Source organism: Hylobates moloch, unplaced genomic scaffold (assembly GCF_009828535.3).
Source record: "Hylobates moloch isolate HMO894 unplaced genomic scaffold, HMol_V3 SCAFFOLD_1, whole genome shotgun sequence".
NCBI lineage: Eukaryota > Metazoa > Chordata > Mammalia > Primates > Hylobatidae > Hylobates > Hylobates moloch.
In genome coordinates, this window is record NW_026652276.1 from 238026867 (window position 1) to 238046309 (window position 19443).

Here is a 19443-nt window from a genome sequence, read left to right on the forward strand (position 1 = left end):
TTCCCTGCTGGAGTTAACTCGTTGTGTGTGGGGGCTTGTTTTTGTGTATGCTGGAAAGGGGGCATGAGCAGAGCCGGTCGGCCTGGGCCTGGGTCTGCAGCAGAGGTGGGGCGGAAGGGCCTTGCTGGGAGTGGCCTCCTGTTCTGTTTCCCTACCAGGCAGGGACCAGAAACAAAGAGGGCAGGTGTGGGCTCTCCGGCTCCCCAGTTTGTCCAAACGCATCTTGCTAGCTCCAATGGGAGAAGGTTGGCTTAGAAGACCATAATTATTACATTTATTTAGAAGATTAAGCACAGAAAAAAGAACTTGAGGACAAAGCCTCGAGAGGCAAGCGAGATTTGAGCACATTGCTGAGGGGCGTCAGATGGAGGCGGCTCTGTCTTCCAGAGGGCAAGCCCCGGCCACCCTGCAAAGGACATGAAGATACCAGGACATCACTGTCATCCCCAGGGCTCACCGGCTCCTCCCCACACCTCCCAGAAGTGTCTGCAGAGACCGATCCCCGGAGAGCCGGATGCTGCGCTGGGGGAACCTCACCTTGGGGAGGCAGCTGCCTGTGCATCTGACACACAGTCCTTTATTCTATTGTGTCTAGGACTAAAATGTACTCTTTTGCTATCAGGGTTTGATTTGAGATTTACAATGCTCCAGATTTCAAGGTAATTATTAAGAATACATTTCTCAACACAGTGAAAAATGAGCAAGTTTTAACCCTATGTAATTTTAAGCCAACACACAAGGACATCAGTGGTGGCCCCGGTGTCACCTTAAGCGCTGCTGCATTTGGGAAGCTGACGTGGGGCACGTTTTCTTTAACAGTGAGCCAGTGAGTCCCCGTGCAGCCGTCACCAGCCCCAGAGATGACGGCTGTCAGCACAAAAGAAGGCACCAAATGCACCTTATAATTATGTTCACCATAAAAGAGGGGCGAGCATAAAGGAACAGATGTAAGTTATTCTCACAGAACAACACGGTGACGCTAGCCGGGGGCTGGGGGGAGGCAGGGAGAAAAGCTTTTTGTGCATCTGATTTAGTGATTCATAATTAAAACTGGACCTCATTTTGAAATTCGCCACAACACACACAATACAGGTAAAATTATGTTACTGTCACTGAAAGCCCCAATTAGAATGTTTCAGTAGAAAAATGCTTAGCAGAAATAAGGAGTTTTGATTTTTTGAAATATGCATTTGTTGGGGGTGACAGCTATTTACAGAGACCCCTGTCTCTTCCCTGCAAATAGTAATGCATAAAAAGGAAAACCCCGCCTCCTTCTGAAATGTGCCTTTTTTTTTTTTGCCCAGAGCAATTTCTACAGCAACATATTTTAAAATTGTAAGCATGTTCAAACTAGCACATTTAGTTGCTTTCAAAATGAGAAATAGGTGATTGAAAGTAAAATTCTGGACAGGGTTGCAGGAGGGTCAATAAGGTGACTGTTGATTTAGGTCTGAATTGTTAAGGTGTCCTAAAGTCTACACACCCATCACCTGCTCCAATGCCCAAGACAGGAGGAAATACAGTCAGGGTGCTGGGAGGGGGATGGCTGAACAGGAAGTATGGGCTGCGCAGACTGAGTGGGGACCGGCCTCACCTCCCTCCTGCCCACCTGCCGTCCTGTGGGGGCCGCTGGGAAGGCGGGAACAGCATGATGATCTGAGTGGTGACATGTGTCATCGGTTTCACAATAATTCAGGCGACAATTACATTCATTTAATTCCAGGCACATTCTGTTGAACAGAAAATGATTCTGGACAGGATTTTGTGGAAGCAGCAACCGCAAACGCCACAGGAGGCCTCCTTGTGGTTTCATGCAGGCTTCGTGGAAACGTCAAGCAAATACTTAACTGGCCACACAGAGATTTTACTACATTTAAGGTTTTCAGGCAGGATAAGTGACTGTGGAGGAAATCAAGTGAGTTTCTACTAACATTGCTTTTTCCAATGAGGGCATCTGCGCGACAACCTGACATGGTGGGTGTGTGTCCCTCTGTCTTCCCTGCCCAGCGACCACACGGGACCTACTCTGGCTTCCTCCGGTCTTCGTTCTTAATCTTCGCCTCCTACTCATTACTTTCCATTTCATTGCAATATACTTTTTATTTGTATGACTGTTATGTTCCCGACACAAACTGCCTGACTGTGGGAAAAGGCCTATCATGTCTCCAGGCCTCAGTCTCCATATCTGTATGGTGGGTGAGCTCAGGGAGTGAGGAGCGTGGACGTCAGTGTCTCCGGGCCTCAGTCTCCGTATCTCTGCGGTGGGTGAGCTCAGGGAGCAAGGAGCTTGGAAGATGTGGTTTCTAAGTGTCCTTTAGCTCTGGATTCCAGCGCACGTGCATGTGCAGACTCATCTGTGTGTATGTGTGTATGTGTGTGTCCTGGTGTTGGTCATCCTGAAACTGTCAGTGAAAACCTGTAAATTAGGTGAACGCCAAGCTGTCGGGTGGTCTGCGGCCGCGAACACGTGTCCATGCTGTCCTCAGTGAACCATAGAAGAAGGAAGGATGCTGCTTCCTCAAGCACAGAGCTGCCGTGCCCTCCAGTAGTGTGCGGGGCTGAGCATCTGAACGGCGAGGTGCCGTCGTTTCCGAGCGCTTTCTCCCCAGATGGGGGCTTCTGCAGCAACACGTCCCGCTTGGGGAGGCTGGTACCACAGAGAATCCAGTGTGACTCACTCCAAGCGACTTCACGAAAATCAACGGCCCAAAGGCAAGTACAATTAACAGTATAATTCTGTTTTTACTTTTTTTTTTTTGAGATGGAGCCTCACCCTGTCATCCAGGCTGGAGTGCAGTGGTGCAGTCTTGACTCACTGTAACCTCTGCCTCCTGGGTTCATGCAATTCTCCTGCCTCAGCCTCAGGAGTGGCTGGGATTACAGGTGTGTGCCACCACACCCGGCTACTTTTTGTATTTTTAGTTGGCCAGGCTGGTCTCGAACTCCTGACCTCAGGCAATCCGCCTGCTTTGGCCTCCCAAAGTGCTGGGATTACAGGCATGAGCCACTGTGCCCAGCTTACTTTTTAAAAATAAAAATAAAACCCATTTGTCTGTGTTGACTCTGTTATCCCTTGGTTGACTGATTCTTAGAAAGATGTCGTATGAACTAGGAGACTAGTGAGGTGTGTTCCTCTGTCTCTCTGAATACACAGTGTAAAGACGGCCTAGTAATGCACCTTATGCTATCGGAGGATAATTACTAAACAAGTATCTTTAGAAACCCTAATCTCCATGAAAAACTTAGCCACGATTTACCCAATATTCCAAACAAGGCTCATTTTAGAAATGAAGCACTCAGCATGTCAGGACCACCGGACTGTGTCCTGCAGTCCTCAACAGCCTCCATGGTGGCAGAGGCGCCCACTGTGGGGCAGGTGAAGGGAACGCCAGTTTCTGCTCCCAAACCAGCCCCGGCCTCTGGCAGCTGTGACCTAAACATCTTAAGAGGATCTGGCCAGCTTTGGGGAAGGGCACGGGGGGTCACGTCTTTACTCTGAAATCTTGCACAAAGAATAAGCACATGCCTCCTCTGTAGGTATTTCTACCTGCCCACCTCTCCACCCGCCCGCCTCCCCACCTGCCTGCCTCCCCACCGGCCCGCCTCTCTCCCTCCCAAAGTGCTGGGATTACAGGCATGAGCCACTGCACCTGGTCAGGAGATTGACTTTTGAACTTGAAATATTTTTATATTGTAGTCTTAGGAGTTGAGATTTACTTAAGTAAAATACTGAATATAAACCATTATTATACACAGAATTTTGGTTGTAAATAACTGAAGTGGCTCCCATATTTGGCCAATTTCTTATGCTAGTCAGAACACCCAACCTCTCTTCCTTTTCTGAAAAGCCACTCTGTCCCTATGTAGTTAAATGCTTCTGAATTAAAACTTTAGGCCGGGCGCGGTGGCTCACGCTTGTAATCCCAGCACTTTGGGAGGCCGAGGCGGGCGGATCACGAGGTCGGGAGATCGCGAGTAGCTGGGACTACAGGCGCCCGCCACCACGCCCAGCTACTCGGAGAGGCTGAGGCAGGAGAATGGCATGAACCCGGGAGGCGGAGCTTGCAGTGAGCCGAGATTGCGCCACTGCACTCCAGCCTGGGCGATAGAGCGAGACTCCGTCTCAAAAAAAAAAAAAAAAAAAAAAAAAAAAAACTTTAAATGATGTTTTTTTCTCCCTCAATAGACAGTGAAATGAAGAATTAAGCTGGTTTTTAAGCATCACTGGGAGTTTCAGAGTTGTCCTGGAAATGAAGCTTGTGTGCTGTGTTTGAGTGGGCTGTTGCGTGAACACCATTCCTCAACTTGGTGTCCTCAGTAATCATCAGGATGTTTTAAATGTAGCTCATGGGTTTCTCTCTCAGACAACCTACCAGGGAAAACAGAATTCCCATTGACTTTCATGACCTCTGATTTAAAAGCAAAGATTGCACATTATTTACTACTGGATGCCTTCCCTGAAATGTAATGAGGACTAAGTACAAATATGACAGATGTAATTATCATAGTTTTATCCTGCACAGCCAGGGCCTTCCTTTGCTGTAATTGTGAGCTTTTCATTCAGCTGCTGCTAGGAGGTAATTATCATTGTACCTTCAGCTATTTCATAAAGAAGAGGCACCATCGATTTCTTCTGCTTCATTCTTACAACCCAAATTTGGGAGAAAAAAAAACAAAACAAAAGAATTGTGGTATGACATAAAGGAAAGACATAAATGTACCATAAAATTACTTCTCCCTCCTGGCCTCGCCTTCTCACCCAAGCTCCTGCCCAGTAAGGCCTGGAGAGGGAGTTGCATGAATGTGCAGGAATTCATCCCCCAAACACACACCCCCTCTGGTTCCCACATGAGCATGAAAGCTGTCCACCGTTTCCAGATCCACACAGTTGCTGCACTGGGCACTGCTGCCCACGCTGGGGCTTGGCTGTGGCCTGGAATAGCGCAGACATCTGCAAGTTGGAACCCATCAAGTGGGGGAGAGTGGCCCAGCTGCAGTGCTGAACGCTCATCTTTTAGGCTTGTGAATCATGGCTTTATTCCTCATTCTGGCTTCATCAAATGGTTCATCTCAGGGAAGAGGGACCTCAACATGGCTTTTCTTTTCCTTTGGATGATTTCGTGTTGCCAACTCTGCTGCACATAGTACAGGAGCGGAATCCAGGCACGCACACCTGGCTTTACCAGAACGCACGTTCTGTTCATCAAGTGAGAGGCTGGCACATCAGCGAGGTTTTGGTTTGATGTTTTTGAATTAGAATTGATGACAGAAAAATACTATGTGCATCACGTCTTATTAAGGAAGATGAATGAGGATCTTTGAAACCCAGACGGAACCAAGCTTGGGAGTCAACCTCTGCTGGAAGGAAGGAAGTGATTCCTTCTTAAGAATGAACACATAAACAGAAGCCTGGGTTCAGGTGGTGTAGACCAAGTACACTAGGCCAGTTCTTCACTTTGAATTCAGTCTCTCAAAGCCGAACATGCTCACTGTGTGGGCCGTGAAGTGTGGGAAAACGGGACTGGCTCAGGCATGTGGACATCTTCCCAGTGTGCTTTATCCCACAGGTGTGCTGAGATCAGCAGAGCAGAGAGCTGAGCACCGTCCGCCATCAGTGACCGCGGAGACCAGCAGAGCGGAGAGCTGAGCACCCTCCGCCATCAGTGGCCGCTGAGACCAGCAGAGCCGAGAGCTGAGCACCCTCCGCCATCAGTGGCCGCTGAGGTCAGCAGAGCGGAGAGCTGAGCACCCTCCGCCATCAGTGGCCGCGGCCTGCAGGCAGTTGGGCCAATACTTTCATCCAAACCTCCCTATGGACGAGCAAAGAAACTTCGGGACACTGTAGGGTGCGATCTGTGCCTTGATCACCTGCCCCATCTCACTCAGCCCTAGAACAGCGTCACATCCTGCAGGCACCATGTTTGATTAAAGGCAAATTTGGAATTTTAGTGAGATGTCCTCATGCTTCCCTGAAGACCAGGGGATTGAGAAGAGCTGTTTAAAGGGGGAAACATGACAACCAGCGTCCGCCATAAATCCGCACGGAGCCCCAGCCTCTCCACCGCTGGTTTAAAGTGCTGTCTGCCAGGTCTCCAAAGCCCGGGCCCTGGACAGTGTCCCATCCCGCCCCCGCCACCTGCCACCATCACTGCTCATCTGAACATCCAGTCCGAGTGTCCCCGGCCTGTGGCTTCAGCCATCTCGAAGCTCATATCTCTCCCTCCTCTGCTCCCTCTGGGAAGGCTGCAAACCTCCCCATTCAGCCCTGCTCCCCCCACAGGTCATGACAGGGAAGGGGGATGCCCAGAGTTAAATAGGGTGAGAGCCGCATCCAGCATGGGCTGAGAGGAGCCCCTGGGAAGTGAGGGACCACAGGCCACAGGGACTCATACCTCATGGCACAGGAGCTGCCGCCACACTCGTCCCCAGAAACACAGGACAGCCCGATCTCCACTGCACCTGCGTCCATCCCAGGGGGAGGAACAGCCAGCAAACAGTCTCTTTCTTAAGAAACAGGGTCCCATTCACTAGAAATACTTCAGGAAAACGAACCTGGAATTCTGGACCTGCCTCCAAGCCACTGATTGTTACAAAAAGCGTAGACTGAGGCCTCATGTGCCCATGCCCCATGAATATACAGGGAATACGTAGCTCCAGGAAAGAGGAACGGCACCCACTATGAACCTCTCCTAAAAGCCATGTCTTGTAGTCAGGAAACTGTCCAGTCGCCATTGCTGGATGCTCTACAAGTCATGGAACCCACTGCCCAGTGTAAACCGGGACCCACACAGCTCATAAACAGCCCTGCTGGTGAAGGAACAGGGGAGTGGCGGGATCCCAGTGGGCAGGGTCTGCCCCGTCCACCGCAGAGACGCCAAGCTGGGTGGGGACGTGATTTCCCCCGAGAACCTTCTCGCATGATTTGCCGCGTCCGTGCCGCCCGAGGGAAAGCCCGGGGCCCCTGCCCCAGCAACGCACTTACGATGGGGCTGGCGTTGATGTAGTCCGAGTGGCTGTGGCTGTTCTCCGCCTTCAGCAGGACCCGGGAGTGGTCATCTGCAAGGACACAGTGCAGGGGTCAGAGGAACACTGGCCCACCCAGCAGCGTGGGACCCCTGCCCGGCCTCCAGGGTCCACCGCACAGCAGTGTGGGACCCCCACCTGGCCTCCAGGGCCTATAGCCCAGCAGTGTGGGACCCCTGCCCGGCCTCCAGGGCCTATAGCCCAGCAGTGTGGGACCCCTGCCTGGCCTCCAGGGTCCCCTGCACAGCAGTGTGGGACTCCCAACCAGCCTCCAAGGCCTATAGCCCAGCAGTGTGGGACCCCTGCCTCGGCTCCAGGGCCCACCAGCGTCCTCTCCCTGGACTCTGCTCACACCCTCCTGAATGGGGTTTCTAATGTTCCTGTTCCCATCCTCCCCTCCGTTGGTGATCCTCCAAGTGGGAGGCAGACGAACGGCATGTGGGGAACTGGCACAAAGCTCCCACTCAGCAGAACGGAGATATACTGGTGTTTTCCCCCATGTGGAGTTCACACACCAAGGTCAGGGGTTCCTCTGCAGAATTTTATACCATGTTGGCCTTTAAATCACAGAGGCACTTGGCAACACACAATGGGTAAACAGAAATATGAATGTTAAGCAATCGCCTGCCTTTCAAAATATAAAGTTTCATAGTCAATGAACAGTTAAGTCCTCAAGATTACTGGAATTTAGTTTTAAAAGGAGAGTAAGAGACAAATAAAATGCAGATAAAGAGGAAATGGAGGAAAAATGTACTGGTGGAGACTGCCATAAAAACTCGCTTGGACAGGCAGAGTAACCTGACGGCTGCTGAAGCTGGGCGCAGCAGGGGGGACAGCAGGCACTTGTGACGTGTGTGATACGCGAGCTGTCTTGGCTTTGGTTCTGGGGTAACCCCCATCCTGCTTGCTGTGACTGCCCTCCTCTTTGCTGTGTTTTTAGAAACTTCGACCAGCAGAGCTCACAGAGGTGTGGAAGCTGCAAGAGCCCCTCCTGCACCTCCCATCTCCCTGGTGGGCAGCCGCTTCCTTTTCTCTGCAAGGTGCACTTTGTGTTACAGGATCTTTGGGGTGTTGTTTTTCTGGCCAGAAATCTCTGTGGCCAGTGGCACCTTTGCCCAAGTTTTGCTCAGGCTGGGCCTGGAAGGCCGTGTTTGGCTCACACTACCAGCCTGGTCTCATGCCTGCCAAGGGTGAGTCAGGCATGGAGTGGTGAGGGGTGTGTGAGGAGCACGGGGTCTGGCCACACCAGTCAGGCATGCTGGGTGCTGCAGCAGGGTAGGCAGCTCCAGGTGCCAGCATGGGTGCTGGCTCTCTGCGAGGCTGCGGCCAGACCAGACACACTGCAAGCAGCTTCCATGGTTGACACTGAGGAACACGGTAGCTCCTGGAAGTTTGGAGATACCAGGAACCACAGGGTCCCAAAGATGGAGTCACAGGCCCAGCTCGGGGAGCTCCCAGGTCTGGGCTTCCTGAAGGGCTACAGCTGTTCTCTCCTTCTCTTTACTCACAATGTGGCGAGCAAGGGGCATCAGCCCTGTTTGTGCTGCAGCTCTTCTAGTCCCACCATTCCACAGGTGCTGAGTTCTTGTTCTGTGACCAGGAAGAATGAGGTATGGAGACAAGTGGAGGATGAGCAAGATGAAGAGGAGTTTATTGAGCAATAGAACAGCTCAGTCTCCCACAGGAGGCAGCTCCTTTCTGCAGCCAGGGGGTCCCGATGAGTGTTCAGCTCCTAGCAAAGAGGAGGCTCTGGAGTGGGTAGCTCCTCTCTGCAGGATGCTTGTCCCATTGTCTCTACAGCCCTCAGCAGAAAGGAGGCCTTGGAGTGGGAAGCTCCTCTCTGCAGCTGGTCATCCCCATGTCTGCCCAGCTCTGGCTGAGCCTGGGGCATTTATGGGCCTCAGAGGGGAGGAAGTACATGCTGATTGGTCCACGAGTGGCCATGGGCAGGCCTGGAAAAGGCACCATGAGTTCCCACTCTGATCCACAGGACTTGCAGCCGAGCCCCCAGCCTTCAAACCCTCCCTGGCATGAAGGTGGTGCTTCATGGAGGACCTTCCCCCTTTTGCCCAGGAATCTGTCTCCTGCTGCCATTCATGGCACCCAGGCTCTTTGTGCCAAGGGGCACCTGCAGGCCAGAGCCGAGCTGCCCTCAGCCCTCCCTCGGCTTCCCTCCCATGCTTATTGGTGCCCAAAGTCCAGAGGGGGCTGAGGTGGCAGGGGGCTGGTGTGTCAGCACTGCCCTGAGTGTCACACCTGCTGGGCTGTGACAGCACCCGGGCTCAGCCCTGACTTTGCTCCAAGATCAGCATGGGTGCCAACAGCAGGAAGAATCCAGGCAGCAGGAGCAGGCACTTCTTGCAAGAGCAAGGATCTTCTTCCTGGGTCCCTAAGTGTGCAGGGCTGCCTGGGTCTGCAGCTACGGTTTGGGCAGCTGTACCTACTCCCTGGCGTGGGGGTGGGGGTGGGGGTCCTGCCTACTTCGTGGAACAGGATGCCTAGGTCACACCTCCCTGCTGCAGCCGGTGTGATGGTAGTGGCCACTCCAGAGGGCCTGTCACTGCCGTCCCTGGCTGAAATCTGAAAGCAACAGCGTCTCAGCTCTGCTGCCGTTTGTCCCAGGGAAAACCTTTCAGTGCTGCACACACCACCAATTTCCATCTTTTCTGAGAAAACAAAAGCACCCTCGCTGGAGCCCTCGGAGGCCAGTGCTTGGTGGCCGTGGGTCCCCTCTGGACCTGTTCCCCAACTCCAAACTCCCCGTGCACCTCCTGCGGGCACTGGCACCAGAAGGAAGTGGCCCCAATGATGGAGCATGTGGTGGTGGTGAAGCTGCATGGACTCTGCTTCTCTATGCAATTCTTTCATTTTTCCTGGAGATTCTACTTATAGTTTTTAAAACAACAAATTCTAGGGCTTGGGAAACTTAGTGAGTGTTTTAACTGATTGAACTAGGAAAGTACTGTGCACTAGAGATCAATACACTCCAGGTTGGATGCCGTCCTGACACCCTCCTTCAGGTAGGAATGTCAGCCTCTTTCAGGGGTGACAAGATGGGATAAGATAAAACATCTAGAGAGAGGAGAAGAATGCATGTGTACACATGCACATGCTGTATGTAGTTGAATGCCTCAGGAATGTCGTGAAGCTGCAAATCATCCCATCTGCTTTGAACGAAGGTGTGAATGACGCAAAAATCCCAGGGACTCAATGGCTTTTAGCTCCTGCACAAATTAGTTCTTGGAGAGTGAAAATTGGCAGTGGCAGGAAATTGTAATACAAATCATCAGAAAAAAATTGGTTGACTCTGACATCTGAACAGCCCACAAACACTACTCCAAACACTGATTCCAGAAACCCAATTTCACAGCGGGGCCACACAGACACCACAACCAGAGATGAGGCTGTGGTCAGCGGTGCTGCGCTGGGCCCGGTGCTGCAGCCCACACAGAGCTTGGAAATAAAAGCAGGGGCTTCTGGCTGCTTCCAGGGGCCTCTGGGGCCCTGCCCCATTTTCAGCACAGCCACCTTTAGGCACTTGTGAGACCAGCAACTGCGGACCGTCCTTATGCGTCTGAGAAGCCTTTACCAAGAGCAGGGTCAGGAGGGAGCAGGGCAGGGAACAGGCAGCGCAGCCCGGAGCCCCCAGGCTTTTGGCCTGGCTTGGTCTGGTGCTTTGACGGTGCCCACTGCACCCTGAGACCAGTGGCCTGGCCTCTGCGGGGGGCAGAGGAGGCATCAGAGCAGCGTGCTGGGAACTCCTCCTCAGCTGAAGGGTCCCTGCCGCCAGGCCCTGTGAGCAACAGGCCACAGGGAAAGCGGCCACTGCCACTGGACTCAGCAGACAAGTGACAGCTGGATTTTCTCACTGGAAAATTAAGAAAATGCTTCCCTAGCTCGGGAGTCCTGGGGAGTTAAACATGCATTCTGTGAGCCCAGCCCTCTCCTCTCGATGGCAGAGGGGGAATCTGCCATGGACACCTGAGCCCTCCTGGCGAGTGGACAATCCATGGGCTTCTTGGTGGAAAATTGTTTCAGCCAAATTTATTTCCCCTGAGGTCACCCTTTAAAGATGGCGCTGAGTCAAGGACCCGGCTTCCAGGGCTTTGGAGAGCTCCTACTTCCTGATCACATATTTGATTTTGTGTCAACATGTCGCTTTTGAAATTACCAGCAGTCTTTTTTTTTTTAAGAGACAGGGTCTTACTCCGTCACCCAAGCTCGAGTGCAGTGGCACGATACTGGATCACTGCAACCTCCACCTCTTGCGTTCAAGTGATTCTCCTGCCTCAGCCTCCCAAGTAGCTGGGACTACAGGCACGCACCACTGCACATGGCTAATTTTTGTATTTTTAGTAGAGACAGGGCTTCACCATGTTGGCCAGGGTGGTCTCAAACTCCTGATCTCAGATGATCCACCTGCCTCGGCCTCCCAAAGTGCTGGGATTACAGGCATGAACCACTGCACCTGGCCAGCAAAGTCATTGTGTTTGTAATATGGGGTCATTTGGAACCTCCGGGAAATGCTTGGAGCCATCCTGGGAGGGCTGAGGGACGCTGCGGGCTGTGGAGGAGGGCGGACCCTGATTCCTGCACAGGGCGGCAACCATTCCTCGTGTGGAGAGTTCATGTGCCTGGCGAATCTCTATTTCATGATCTCTTACTTTTTATAAGATGTTTTGAGAGCCAACAGGATGATGGCCTCCAGTTCCCGAGTCCCCTAAAGGGCAGTTTCCTTGACGTGTGAGGCCTGGGGAGGGGCCTTCATGTTCTGTGAAGTGAAGGGAGGCAGGTGGCCTGGGGCCTCTCAAGGCCAACCCCAGGCTGGAGATGAAGCCAGGGCAGGCCCACGCGCAATCAGCCCTGGCCTGTGCTCAGGGAACTGAAGGCTGCTCCCTCCTGTTGTCAAATGAAACATCATACCACCCTGGGGAGGCAACACAGAGCAATGGGGGGAACCACAGGGTGAGAATTCATAACAGCCTGGGGCTCATGTTTCCATTAACAATGGATGTGCTCTTCAAAACCTTAGTCTGAGAATTTACTGAGAGGCCAGGAAAATGTGGGAACTCACACAGAGTCTTCCTTCACCTGGCCCTATAACTGAGTTAATGTCAGTGAGTTAAATTAATGTCACTGTGCACGTTCCTTTTCTGAACCTTTACTGTGTTTATCATGCGTTAGTGCCTTGTTCAACAATATTTCAGGCTGGCCGCGGTGACTCACACCTATAATCCCAGTACTTTGGGAGGCTGAGGTGGGTAGATCACCTGAGGTCAGGAGTTCGAGACCAGTCTGGCCAAAATGGCAAAACCACGTCTCTACTAAAAATACAAAAATTAGCCAGGCGTGGTGGTGGGCAGCTGTAATCCCAGCTACTTGGGAGGCTGAGGCAGGAGAATTGCTTGAACCTGGGAGGCGGAGGTTGCAGTGAGCTGAGACCGTGCCATTGCACTCCAGCCTGGACAACAAGAGTGAAACTCTGCCTCAAAAAATTTTTTTTTAAATGTTAAAAAAAAGAGTATTTCAAATTTCTCAGATGTTCCATATTTTCACGGATTAGATTCTCTTCTCTCATCCTGGACCCAGTGGCCATCCTGGGCCACGGACAGAACAGGGACTACCTTCCCATTTTACGCTGAAGAAACTAAGGCTCAGAAGGATGGAACGATTCACGTGGCCACGGCCTCGTGGTCCACACGGGAGCACAGGGTTTGACTCCCAGCCCCACTGCTTGCCAGCAGGCGATCCTGGGTAAACTGTTCAGTGTTCGGAGAATGCAGGATGATAACACACAACTCACAGCACTGTTGTGGTAAATGGCACACAGCAAGCAATGAGGAGCAAAGCTGAGATGACGGTGGACACGCACCCAACCGGGCAGGTCAGCCGAGGTGGCAAAGCGCGTTCTTGCTGCCCCGTGGTGGCAGAACATATGGAGCGATTTTTCATAGGTGCCAACAGAAGAGACACATCCCACAATTTCTTCTTGATTATTACTAGGGCAAAGAGCCTTGGGAGACGGCCAAGCTAGGCACGTTAGAGGACGTGGCGGTATAGTCACTAATCATGATCCGGAACCTCCCGTGCCCACCCGACTGCATCTGAGGAAAGCGTGTGGAAGACTCCTCTGCCCGGGACATCGTCTCGCTACACGGATCCCTGAGGACGGCATTCCCCCAGGCCTCCTGGCTTGCTGTCCACACTCAGGAAGCTGCTCCGCAGGGCCAAGAATCTGCCTCCCACCAGCACACGGGCGCCACGGTGCTGCTGTTTGGAGGATGCGTGAGGCCATCTGTGAAGCCACTGCTGAGTCCAGGGGCCTCACGAACTCGGCAATGGGGTTCCTTCCTCTCAGGGGTCTCAGGTGTTCTCTTGGGCTCTCCAACTGCCTCTGCTTTCTGTGAAGGTTTAGGCTCAGTCATTTATGCTGGCGGGAGGCCCTTTTCTTCATGTTGACAGTGTGGCCTGTGGAGAGGTGGAGCCGGCGTCTTGCTCCTAGAGGGAGTCCTGACTCCAGCAAAGAACACGTTCTGGGATGTGCTCTGCAGTTGGCACCAGCACCCACAAGCCCCTGCTCTGAGTTCGTGGTGTCCATCGAGGTCTGAGGGCTGCAAAGGCACATCCTGGGGCTGCTGTCCATCAGCAAGGGCCGTCAGTGCTACTTAGGGGTCCCAGCTGCTCACACACAGAAAGGCCTTTGAACTTGTCATAGTTGAGGCAAAGGAATAAATGATCAGACCACGTTTGTTTCAATACTCAGAGAAGCTACATGGGCTTGATTCTTTGCAGACCTGGGCACTTGAAGACCAGCAACAGTGTGATGACATTTGCATTCTGAAAGGGCAGGTCCTCTTCCTCCCACACGCTCCCGTCCTTAGCAGGCAGACATTCTGCTTCCAATTACGCCTTCGGCAAATGCTCAGCTCAAGCTATAAAGATCATCGAACATTTAGGAAAGTCAGCTGAGTGTCGTTCAGGGCTTCTGCAGCTCAGCATGCAATGCTGCATCTGGGCAGACTGGGACAGGCTGGGGCTCATGTCCAGAAAGCCCTGCTACATCCAGAGATGGTCATGGAAATGAGACCTGCCCCATCCACCACTCATGAAGCACGCTGCCCACTGCTGAGCTGCAAAACCGAGCGCGAGGCTGGCGTCTGGCTTCCACATCGGACGCGTCAAAAGCAGGTCCCAGAGGAGCAACAGTGGCCCCAAGTGGCATGGTCACAAGGCTGGTTTAGTGTCTCATGTCTTAAATGGTTTCACTGGCATCCCCCACAGACAGATCTCTCAGAAAGTCACCCCCCAACAGGATCAGAGGCGTGTTGGGCAGGTGACCTGGGGCAGGTGGACTAGAAGGAGCCTCAAGCCCTGGGGGATTCCCATACCTGAAGCGATTTTAACCCACACTAGTCTCATCTCAGGCATCTGTGTAGAAGGAGCTCCCCAGGCAGGGCTGTGCGGGGGCAGGAGGCAGGGGGAACAGACGCCAAAGGTGTGTGGGTTGCCGTGGCCAGGCAGCACCCACCCAGTCACTGAGCTGACTTGGAGGCACCAGGTCCCAGGGTTGAGCTGCGTACCCTCCACCAAAAAGACACACTGGAGTCCCAGCCCTCAGAACATGACCTTATTTGGAAATAAGGTCTTTACAGAGGTAAGCGAGCGGAGGCTATTTGGGCAGCCCTAATGCAGTATGACTGGTGTGCTGTTAGGAAGAAGGAATCTGCACACCCACACGTGGAGGGAGAGCGCCCGTGTGAAGACGAAGATGACAGCCGTGGTCGTGCTAAGGAGCAGGGCCTCCAGAGAAGCCAGCCCTGCTGACACTCTGATCTCCATTTCTGGCCTCCGGAACGGGAGACAGCTTGCTTTGGCCACTTACACTGCCTGTCCCTGGCGCTCTGTCCCTGCAGCCCTCCAGGCCCAGAGCACCTGGAGCGACCCGGGTTTGGCTTCCTGTGCCCTGAGCAGCACCTGGTGCCTGCACAGAGAAAGCGCCGCCTGGAGCCAGCCTGCAGTTGTGGAGTGTGGGCAACCCAGAGACCAGCTCCAGACACACAGCGAGGTGTGGCTGTGTGCGCTGGTGGCGACTTTCTCGCAGGAATCAGAACAGTTTGCTGTAACAGGAGCACAGGTATCGGACAGGTAGGGCCACGCTGTCTGCATGGCTCCACCGAGAGGCCGTCCATCAACAAACACTGATGATGAATCTCGTCTGTGCGAGCAGCGACCAGGAGTGTGGCAGCTGCGAGACAGAGACACAAACGGCTGAGGGGCGCCTCCAAAGAGCTGAAACTACGAGCAGGGGGCAGCTCACATGCCTTATCCCAGGACACAGGATATTACCAGAAGAACAGCTCTGGCTTGTGGCTGTGCTGCCTGAGATTAACGCCTGTTTTGTGGATCCGGGGCAGAAGCTGCACCGGTGACTGACGGTCTTGGGGCTGCCAGGGGAGCTGCAGACGACAGTGACCTCTGACACCACAGCACGGGGCGCAGAGCACACTGCACCAAGAGGGCGCGTCTGGAAAAGTAAGGGAGGAAATTCGACGGGAAACCTGCCTAAACAGCTCGCAGGAGCAACTCACTTCCGCAGCACGGGAGGGGTCGCGGCCAAAAGGGCATCCACAGAGACGCTGGGGTGAAGCAGGGAAGGGGGTGGGAGCAGCTACGGCCGCACACCCCGGCCAGGGCAGGGCCCCCCACACCCCACAGCAGCTGAAGGCCCCGCCTCCCGGTCCGGGTCTGTGGCTCAGTGAAGACACAGCAGCTCCGGAGGGTTGATCTCACTGACAGGGAGAGTCCCTGAGAAGGGGCCGGGGTGCTTCCGGCCTGGGTGGCCGAGGGAGGAGGCAGGGAGAGCCCTGCGGCTGAACCAGGCAGCGCCCCCTGCATCCGGAGGGACAGGCGCAGCCCGGGCTCCAATCCTGCCTCCCGCCTCAGCTGCAGAACATCGGTGGTTCCTTCAGCTCCTGAAGTTGTCCACAAACAGGTCTAGGGCGCTGATGAGGCGATTTTCTGGGCTAAGCAGCGACGGTGCCAGGTGACTCCACTTGTCCTTCGTTTCCACTGTAAGGTCAGCGGGCGACTTATTCCCAGTGCTGTGCTTCTCGCAGACACAAAACCAACAGTTACGGACTCTTCCGATGGTTACGGCAGAGATGGCTGCGGGGAGACACGGGCGGAGGCGGGTCTGGGCGGGCCCCACGTCGCGCAGCCTCAGCGTGTGCGCCTCCCGCGGCTGCGGCCAGAGACTTCCGCAAAGCTCGGGCCTCAATCAACAGAACGCGTCACCTCAGGCCCAGGAGATCAGGGTCCAGGGCGCGTCCTCAGCAGCTGGCAGGGCGGGCTCCTCGCTGAGCCGCAGGGCGAACCCGTCTTGGGCCTCTTCCCGCGGGAGGAGGCCGCCGCGTTCCTTTCCCGGGTTCTCCAGCCTGCCCCGCCGGCCGAGCGGCCCCTCATCCTCCACACCTCGCCGCCTCCGTCTCCCACAGGCAGGGACCCTCTCCCGACACCGGCCTGCCTGGAACATGCCAGAATCGTCTCCCTAACCCGGCGGCCGTGGATGAGCAAACCTGCATCCGCGGCAGCCTGAACTGCCGTTTGTCACGTAGTCCTCGACTCTCGGACTGCAGGGGTCTCGAGGGCACCCAGGGCCGCTGTCCTGCGGCCCCCACACAATATGCCGGGACTCAGGGTCTCTCACTAAGAGCAAACCCGGGCGCTGCTATCCAGACTCCTCGAGCCCCTTACAGGCCACATGGTCAGGGGCGACCCTCCCTGTCACAACTGTGACTCTGTGAGCTCACAGGGCTGGCCTCCACATTCTTGCTGGTGGAAGACCACAAGCAACGGGATGCCTTCGAAAGCACCGCTCTGCAGCAGAACTGCTCAACCGGCCAATCAGAATACAGGGAACCATGAAAGAGGTGGGAGGAGGAAAAGGGAGGACGGAGGGGAGGCGGACGGGGGAGGAGGGGGACGAGGGGGGAGGACAGGGGAGGGCCAGGGTGGGGCTCAGGGCCAAGGCAGGATTTGAAGTCTGTGGCCCGTGGCAAGGTCGCAGAGCAGGCTGGTCATGTTCCTACAGCATCGTGGAGACCTGGACACTCCGGGTTCTTGGGAAACGGGGCTTCTGGAAGGGGGCAGATGAGCTTCTCGTGGGCTTGCAGAGTTCCCTACAGACTCCCACATGGAGAGTCTGTGATTGTTTGGAACGGGAAAGTGGTCACTAAAAGGACAGCTTTATTAGGAACCATTCACATCAGGAAAAAAAGTCAGGGACAGCTGTTTCAAAATTAAAAAGACGAAAGAGACACAAAACCCAAAATGCAATGATGAATCTTGACTGCATCCTGGTGGAAAAAACAAAACAGACAACAGATAACAGACCATGTTGTAGCGAAAGCGGCGGGAGTCCCTGGGAGTGTGTGATAGCGACGGCGCTGGGGGCTGAGCTGTGCCCTGATGCCCGTGTGACGACACCAACCCCCAGGACTGCGGAGTGCGGCTGTGTTTGGAGACAGGGCCTCTAGAGAGACCAGCAAGTGAAGGTGAGGTCCTGAGGGGGGGCCTAGTGCAGTGGGTCTGCTGTCCTTAAACAAAGGGGACCCTTCGTCACAGACAGCACCTGCAAGCCCCAGGGAGGGCAATCCCCAGGGAGGGCCTCAGACACGGCCAGCCCTGCCACATCCTGGACCGCAGCCTCTGGCCTCCAGGACTATGGGGAAATGCGATTCTGTGGTTTTAGCTGCTCATCTGCTGTCTCCAAAGCCTGGGCAGATGGGCACAGCTGGGTGTTACAGGGCACTGAGGGGTTGTTGTTAATTTTCCTAGTTATAACAGGGCTGCAGCTACCTAGGAGAAGGCCCTTGTATTTAGGACCTGCAGGCAGGCTAAAGTATTTGGACAGCATGACGCCTGATACTTACTTGAAGTCGTCCAGCCAGAAAATAAATGAAGTGCTCGCAGGTCATGCTAATACGGCCAACACCGGGTGGCTGGCCAGCGTGGGTGGGGGGTGTGCAGGTGATGCCACGCTACCCCTTCCACTTGAGTGTTTAAAACTCTTGTAATAAAAAGTGGGGTAGGAAGTCATGCTAAGCCAGCCACACTTCTGCTCCAGAGAGAGTCCTGCAGGAGCCGCGTGCGTGGGTTGCGGCTGGGTCTGCACTGGGGCAGTGTAGGCTGCACTCTCCGGGGAGCCGCTGACCTTGGGCTCCCTAACCTCCTTCAGCCCCAACTCTGTCCCCGTGTGAATCTCAGGGCTGTTTCAAGGATGAAAAGGAGGCGTTTAGCCCTGAGCCTCACGTGGAAACGTCTGATGAGCCTTTGCCAATATGCTCGGGGCCTGGGGACGGCTGGGGTGACCCCATCGCAGGGCTGGGCAGTGGAAACAATCTCAGCCCCAGAACCAGCGCCTGGAAAGTCCCGCGGTGGATCCGCATCGCGGGGGAGGATTGGCTCAGCACTGGTCCTGTGGAATGTGTTTTTATCAATGACTTGACGATGTGAAAAACATGTTTATAAAACGAGCAGATGGCGCCGAGCTGAGAGGGAGGTGACGCAGTGACTCAGGCACCACAAGCTCTGGAGGCTGAACAAGAATCGGTTACAGGAGATGAACACAAGGCTCGATTCTCCTGTTAAACTCAACGGTCACCAACGGGGGGTGGGGGTGGGGGTGCGCGAGGCCCTGGGCTCCACCGAAGACCGAAGACCTTGAGGAAAAGACTCTGGATGTTAGTGGGTTCGGCCTCAGAATCAGCCGGCGCTGAGATGTGCACCTGGCAGGATGAACATAACTTATGGTGGATAAAGGGCAAGGCCTGATCCAGGAAGAAGCACACTGTGGCCTGGGGCCCCTCTGGAGGGTGGGTCTTCCAAGTCACGAGAAACAGTGCGCTCAGGAGAAGGTGAGTCCCACGGCTGCCACCCCGAAGGCCAGGCTCGCCCCACACTCTGTGAGGCCCTCCCCACACGAAGATTCTGTAAGTGGAATCGGAAGGAGGATGTGAGAATGACAGACAGCCATGCCACACCAGGCCAGGCATCTTACCAACCTATCGGTTCAGTTTTAAGAAAGAGAGTAAAGAGGATCTAAAATCAGAACTTTGAGCAGCTGAACTGTGTGGAATGTCAGCGTGGCTCCTGACAACCCCACCGGCACTGTTTCTTTGCACGGGAGGTCCTGACGAGCTCATGGAAGGTGCACTTGCCGTTGTAGTTCAGAGATGATGCTTTTAGACAATCTTTCCCTTCGAGAAGCAGCCTAACGAGAAGGACTCCGTAGATCTCTTCCTAAAAAAGAATCCCCGGTCTCTGGCAGAACAGCTGCCCAGAACAGCTTCTGCCTGTCAGGTAGCAAAGAAAAAGGCCCACACACAATTTGCTGGGATATTTTCTTTCCAACACCAACAA

The 19443-nt window shown here is 54.2% G+C and overlaps 1 protein-coding gene across 3 annotated transcripts in view; it reads right to left on the bottom strand.

Moving 5' to 3' along the window:
• The window catches only part of PTPRN2 (protein tyrosine phosphatase receptor type N2), a 901057-nt gene that overhangs the window by 54786 nt on the left and 826828 nt on the right, over positions 1-19443 (bottom strand). For all 3 annotated transcript variants that reach the window (XM_032753238.2, XM_058428604.1, XM_032753237.2), the window contains one exon: positions 6983-7056. In XM_032753238.2, coding sequence (XP_032609129.1) covers positions 6983-7056 — 74 coding nt within the window. The remainder of the gene's footprint in view (positions 1-6982; positions 7057-19443) is intronic.